Source organism: Xenopus laevis, chromosome 7S, assembly GCF_017654675.1.
Source record: "Xenopus laevis strain J_2021 chromosome 7S, Xenopus_laevis_v10.1, whole genome shotgun sequence".
Taxonomy (NCBI): Eukaryota; Metazoa; Chordata; class Amphibia; order Anura; family Pipidae; genus Xenopus; species Xenopus laevis.
This window is the reverse complement of record NC_054384.1, coordinates 83,912,649-83,918,648: the sequence shown is the minus strand read 5'-3', so window position 1 is coordinate 83,918,648 and position 6,000 is coordinate 83,912,649. Positions and strand designations below refer to the sequence as shown.

Here is a 6,000-nt window from a genome sequence, read left to right as displayed (position 1 = left end):
TTATATATAAAAGATTTATTTATAGTACTTAACCTGAATATACAAAGTAGTGGTAAGCATAAACTAATGAGGTATACAGTTTTTAGCTTGGTTACAATTGATGAAAACTACACTGTTGATGCCTCAAAATCTCTGCAGAACACACACTTTAGGATACACAGAAATTTACATATTGAACCTTGCAATTGTCAAGCCTTGCTTGCACCACAACTATATACCGAACAGCAACAAAATTAAGCCCAAAGATCTATACAGAATACCCAGGTTGAGTCTGGCTAAATAAGATCCACATCTTTGGCCTTCATTGCATATGAACGTTCTAGCCTACCACCATTATATTACAGGAAGGCAGCTTCACTCAAGAATACACATGGCTGCACTAATATGATAAGACATGTGCTTCAATGATGTACAAAAGCAAAGCTGTACCACTTTAAAAAAAAAAAAAAAAAAGTTGATTTTTATTGAAGCAGTTAACCAGTACAAACAAGCACCAATAAATAACATTTTACAAAAAACCTTAGCTGTCTTGCTGCGATGTTACAGGTCTCTAGTGCATGTAGGTTTACAGTATATAAAAAACGTCGTTTTGTAAAATGTACAGATATAAAGCACATTCTCTACAATTTAAAGTCAACCATGTCACTTGAGCTATAAAATGTCTGGAAGGAGAGTTAGGCAGATTCTTTCACTTCTGTGGAGTCTCCGTTTTCTGTCTTCTGTTTTTTAGTTTCAGTTTTCTCCTGTAACGCAAACAACGAGGTTAGCTACAGTCCTTACTAGCTGCACAGGTCAGATTAAAAATAGAGCAAGCAGCTGCATCAGTAAGTGAAAGCGCAAGCAAGGTCACCTTATGCACGGCAACAATACAACATAATGGCAACGTGCACTCACCTCATCTTCTGCAGGACGTTTTACTGAAAGGCCATCTGTTTCATTTTCATCTCCCTCACCTTCTTCCTCATCCTCTTCATCCTCTCCTTCACCCTCACCTTCTACATCACCTGGAAGGTTGGAATTGGTCATTTTAAATGCATATTTCAGAACTGAAACCATGTAAGACACCTAATCAAAGTAAATATTCAAGATATGAAGAATTATACAAGGACCTCTATAACAACCCCCACCCCACAAGAAATGTGGTATTTATTAAATGGGATGGGGGGGGGGCTGCCAGAGTCAAGGGGTCCCAATGTTTAATGACAGTGTCTTTATCTTTGTTGTGTGTGTGGATCCATAAGAAGGATAAGACAGCAGCCAGTTAAATATTTTGCTTTAAACATACGTGAATACACATACAAACATTATGATGCTTAAAGGGCACCTGATGGGCAAAAATGTTATCCCCAACCAAAGGTGTGAGCTAATATAAACCACACTCAGGTTGGGGGGGGGGGGTAACAGTAGTTTTTTTCCCCCGAAATTGCCCCCCACCAGCGCTAAGGCACTTGCATTGGGAGGGAGCGGCCATGTTGTGAATACCGCATCATACACATAATGAGCAAGTTGCGGCATCCGTTCATTATGCACATGTGTGTGCCCCAAAATGGCTGCTTGTATCGGGAGCTCCCTCCTGGTGCGGGTGGCCCAGCGATGGAAGAATGCAATTAAAAAAACTACATTTATCTCTGTTAACCCTCACCTTTTCTTGGGGATATTTTTGCCCAGTAGGTGCCCTTTAAAGGACAGTGCACAGTGAATAGGGCTTTAGTTGAAATATTTATTTTTTGCCTATTTTGATTTGCAGAGAAAATTCTTTGTTGACATTTCATCAGCTAAACAGGGCAAAAAGAAACTTGGCATATCTTCTATTTCTCTCATTTATTTGGTAGGCGATTAGAATAGCTGTGCAGACAATCCCTCTGCATAATAGGCTTCCACTTATCTGTAAGCCTTAACAGTCAGAAGGACATGAAGGGGGTTGTTTATACAGAGCTCATATTGAATAAAACGGATGGTGTTACTAAGTGTGAAAGCAAAAAATGTCTCCATTACTAAAACTTAATATATACTGAACTTATTTTGTTTACTTTGTAGGGGTGTATACAAGTGTACCCTGCCTATTTAAGTGTAAGTCAATGCCCTGGGTGCTCTATGTAGAAAGGGCAATAGTTCAGCAGTTGTTTGATTTTCTTAAGAAAGTCACATTGTGAAGACTAAAAGCTTGTACAATAGAGATCACTCATTTAACGCAATATGAGCACTGTGGTTTATGTCCGTTGAATTACAACTCAGAGCACACTAAGGACACTCTTGTTAGTCTGCTTAGAAGATGTAGCTCACCAGCTGGACGACTTCAAGTTTCCATATTACTGAACTGTATATAAAAGGCCTACACTGATCCCCCTAATGGGATTCTTTAGCCAACCATGGCCTAGAGACTTTTCTAGAAGCTATTTTTTTTATAATAGAATAATCTGGGGCACATAATATATACCTTCTTCATCCTCTTCCTCTGCATCCTCATTCTGTGCACCATGGTCAGCGCCATTCTCTTCCTATAGGGGAAAAACAGAAGCATGAAGTCATGTTCAGCACCTGCCCACATTGGCACCTTCCTGGACAGCAACTTAAAGGGGCAGAGACACTTACTTTGCCATTGGCGTCTCCCTTTCCATTCTCTGCCTTCTCTGGTTCCTCTACCACTTCTTTCTTTTCTTTAAGATCCTTAAAAGAAGAAAAAAAAAAAATCATTTTTAATCTAAAAAGATTCAGGATATACACTTTCGAAAAAAACCAAACAAACAAATATTGCGGTTTATTACGGATTTACAGTAGAACTCCCTTTTTACGTTTTTCAGGGGACCAGAGAAAAATGGTGTAAAATCCAGGAAAATGTATTAAGCATAATATAAAAGTGGGACCACAAAAACAACAATGTAAAATGCAGGGAAAGTTAAAAAAAATCAGGGGATGTTCTAGTGTATAATAAATTCTCTATATAAAAAGGCTGCCTTAGGAGAGAGCAAGTGGCAGGAGAATAAGCAAAACCACCAGCTAATTAAGCGCGTGCACCCAGCAACATCTGCCAGGCGCGCCGCCGCCTCTCGCTCAGGGAGGGAGAGTGCGCGAAAGACAAAGGAGCCTCGCGCTTTCCAGCGCCATCTTCTCGGCTCTCCGCCTCCGCAAGAGGAAACCGTGCACGAGCGCCAGAGAGCGCGCGTCCCCTCAGCTCACTCTCCCGCACTTTTACCCCCTCCTCTCGCGCACGCGCACACCCCCCTCCCTCCTTCCCGCCGATTCCCTGAAGCTTTTGAACTCAAGCGCTTCTCAAGAAGCCTGGAACGGTGCCAGCGCAGGTGGCAGACTCGAAGAGGGGGAGGCGGGTGGCAATTAAAACAAAAAAAAACAACAATTTACCTTAGAACACATAGATATAGCTACAGAACTTTACATAAACGATGCGCGCAGAACACCTTTACACAGGTATAGGGCGCATTGGGATGCTCCAACTCTATGAGATATTGGTACCCTCCCGTCTACCCGGTAGCTATGGTTGCGCCCGGCAGGATAGAGAAGCGATTCCTATAAGGCTATTAGAGCTAAACAAAAGGACTACTTGTTTCTATAAAGAGACACAAAGCAGCCAACACAATGCGCGGAAGGAGAAGGAACGAGCAAAGCGAGAAGCGTAATAAGTTCCTTATAAATCAGCGGCTCAATGAAACCCCATTGCCCTCTCTCTACGCCGGCGTTGAGCGCAGGGATTCTGAAGAAAATCCCAAACTCCCATCATCACTGACAGGTTCCTTGTGTCCGAGCGCGCTCTGCTCGGCGCGTGAAAGTTCAGGCGTCAAAAAAAGGGAACAGGTCATTCGCTCCCCCTCACAGGCCAAACCGCGTGCGCGGAAGGACAACAAAGAAACCTGCCGCGAACAATGGAAAGGCAATGGGGCAGACGGAGAACACAGCAGCGAAGGCGTTTTTTTTACCTTGGTGACGGGGACCTCGGCGGTGGTGGTATCAACGTCGGTATCTGCCATTTCCTTTGCGAGTTTTAATTCAGGGAAAAGATAAAAACGAAAAAGTCCTCCCGGGTTTTCGAGTGACGAATGGATGGAAATAAGTCACCAACCAACCGCACGAGCCAGTGGAGAGGAATGAAACAATTGTACCACAGGCAGAGAATTAAATACGGACTGTAGTTGGGCGGGACTATAGCGATTCTGGCTTTTTGACTGGCTGACTGGACGATGTGTGTTCATTTTGGTTTGCGCACAAAACTGTCTATTATGAAACATAATCCAGCCCCGTACAGTTACCTAGGCAGCCGCGTTGCAATTGGCTGGATGTCGGGGCTTTCCCCGCCCAATATGGTAATGACCCCTGTTCAGTTGAATAGATGCTCCTCAGCATCCATTGGTTAAGCAGTGTCATTGAATGGCATAAACCTGGCCCCTTTGTTACGGCTCATTGTTACTGGCTGGTACCACGGTCCGTCCTGTTTTCTATTCTCTTGTTACTATTGGTTTGTTATGAGGGATCTCTCGGAGGGGAAGGAGTGTGCTGCTTGGAGCGCATCTTACTCTGGGGGATGGGGTTCTGTTTTCTCCTGAGTTTAAAACCAATATTTCCGGTGTTACCATTTGTGGAGCGAAAGCAGCGACTCATTTATCAGGTAATGGCATAGTATTAGAAACATCTTGCCGTGGCCTGTGTTTAGCCGCCTTTCCCTCGCATAAACAGCAGGGCTCGTGTGGAGAGGACTCTGAGGGCTATTTGCGGTGACACGTAACGTCATGTAGAATTTAGTTGGGAAACAAAGGTCTTTACTTGTTCACAATGAAAGTAAACAGACGTCTGGCTCCCTCGTGAAGCTTAGGAGTCAGTCAATAGCCAAAGTCGGCTACAAAACCAGCCTAAAACTAGCCAAGAGGCGCTTCAAAAGTTGCCCCAAAATAGCACAATAAGTGCAGTGAAAAAAACAAGTCTAAAAAATAAATGGATATATGTGTAAATAATGAAAGTAAAGAGAAGTTTGGCTCAGGAGTCGGTCAGTAGCCAAAGTCGGCTACAAAACCAGCTTAAAACTAGCCCAAGGCGCACTTCAAAAGTTGCCCCAAAATTGCACAATAAGTCCAGTGAAAAAATAAGTCTAAAAAATAAATGGATATATGTGTAAATAAGGAACGTAAAGAAACGTCTGGCTCTCTCGTGAAGCTCGGGTCAGCCAGTAGCAGGGTTGCCAAAGTCGGCTACAAAACCAGCCTAAAACTAGCCCAAGAGGCACTTCAAAAGTATCTAGGGTTGCCACCTTTTCTAGAAAAAAATACCGGCCTTCCTATATATTTATCTTTTTTCCCTATTAATAACATTGGGATCAACCATCATTTTTACCGGCCAGGTGGCAACCCTAAAAGTAGCCCCAAAATAGCACAGTTTGTACAGTGAAAAAAAGTCTAAAAAATTAATGGATATATGTGTAAATACACCTTTTTTTTTTAAATTTTTACTTTTTGGCAAATGTTTCCATGAAACAAAATGGGACAGAGTCACCTGGGGCAATATTACAGAGGGGGGCCTGAATCTGCACCGAGGGGTAAGTAAAACGTTAGGGGCATGCTGGGTATTGTATTGGGAGACGCAGGCTCTGCCCATTAGGGCAAGAAAAAACTTTCAAAACAACAAACCAGCCAAAGGCTCAAAAAGTAACCCAAATCCGTACCTTGGCTAGCTTGTACTTTCAAAACCCGCTTTAAATTAGAAGCCCAATTTGGCTGGTAACTCCCGACTTCTACACAAGTCAGTCCCATTGCATGCTGGGTATTGTAGTCTCATATTAAACTTGGCAGTTGCCAAATGGTTAGACAAAAACTACATTACCCAACATGCATTGGGAGACGCAGGCTCTGCCCATTAGGGCAAGAAAAAAAGTTTCCAAACAACAAACCAGCCAAAGGCTCAAAAAGTAGCCCAAATCCGTACCTTGGCTAGTTTGTACTTTCAAAAACCGCTTTAAATTAGTAGCCCAATTTGGTTGGAAAACCGCCAAACCTGGCA

General features: G+C 43.0%; 2 protein-coding genes across 5 annotated transcripts in view; one reads left to right on the top strand and one right to left on the bottom strand.

The window, feature by feature from the left end:
• On the bottom strand, positions 1-4,172 carry ptmap12.S (prothymosin alpha like S homeolog). The gene is made up of 5 exons (XM_018227927.1): positions 3,933-4,172; positions 2,593-2,667; positions 2,438-2,498; positions 895-1,004; positions 1-743 (listed from the first exon to the last, which is right to left on the bottom strand). Exons 1-5 carry the CDS (start codon positions 3,981-3,983, stop codon positions 675-677), a joined length of 366 nt encoding a protein of 121 aa, XP_018083416.1. The 5' UTR covers positions 3,984-4,172; the 3' UTR covers positions 1-674.
• A 121-nt stretch (positions 4,173-4,293) lies between these two features.
• LOC108697669 (uncharacterized oxidoreductase YjhC) overlaps positions 4,294-6,000 on the top strand; it is a 93,083-nt gene continuing 91,376 nt past the window's right edge. For all 4 annotated transcript variants that reach the window (XM_041571464.1, XM_041571465.1, XM_018227925.2 and 1 more), the window contains exon 1: positions 4,294-4,618. The gene's annotated coding sequence lies outside the window, so the exon portion shown is untranslated. The remainder of the gene's footprint in view (positions 4,619-6,000) is intronic.

Bases quoted from the DNA above. Each gene is read 5' to 3' on its own strand.
- ptmap12.S (XM_018227927.1), bottom strand. From the start codon at position 3,983: ATGGCAGATACCGACGTTGATACCACCACCGCCGAGGTCCCCGTCACC. The intron at 2,499-2,592 runs GTAAGTGTCTCT...TTTCCCCTATAG, and splicing joins AGGGAGACGCCAATGGCAAA to GAAGAGAATGGCGCTGACCA. The intron at 744-894 runs GTGAGTGCACGT...TTTGCGTTACAG, and splicing joins AACGTCCTGCAGAAGATGAG to GAGAAAACTGAAACTAAAAA.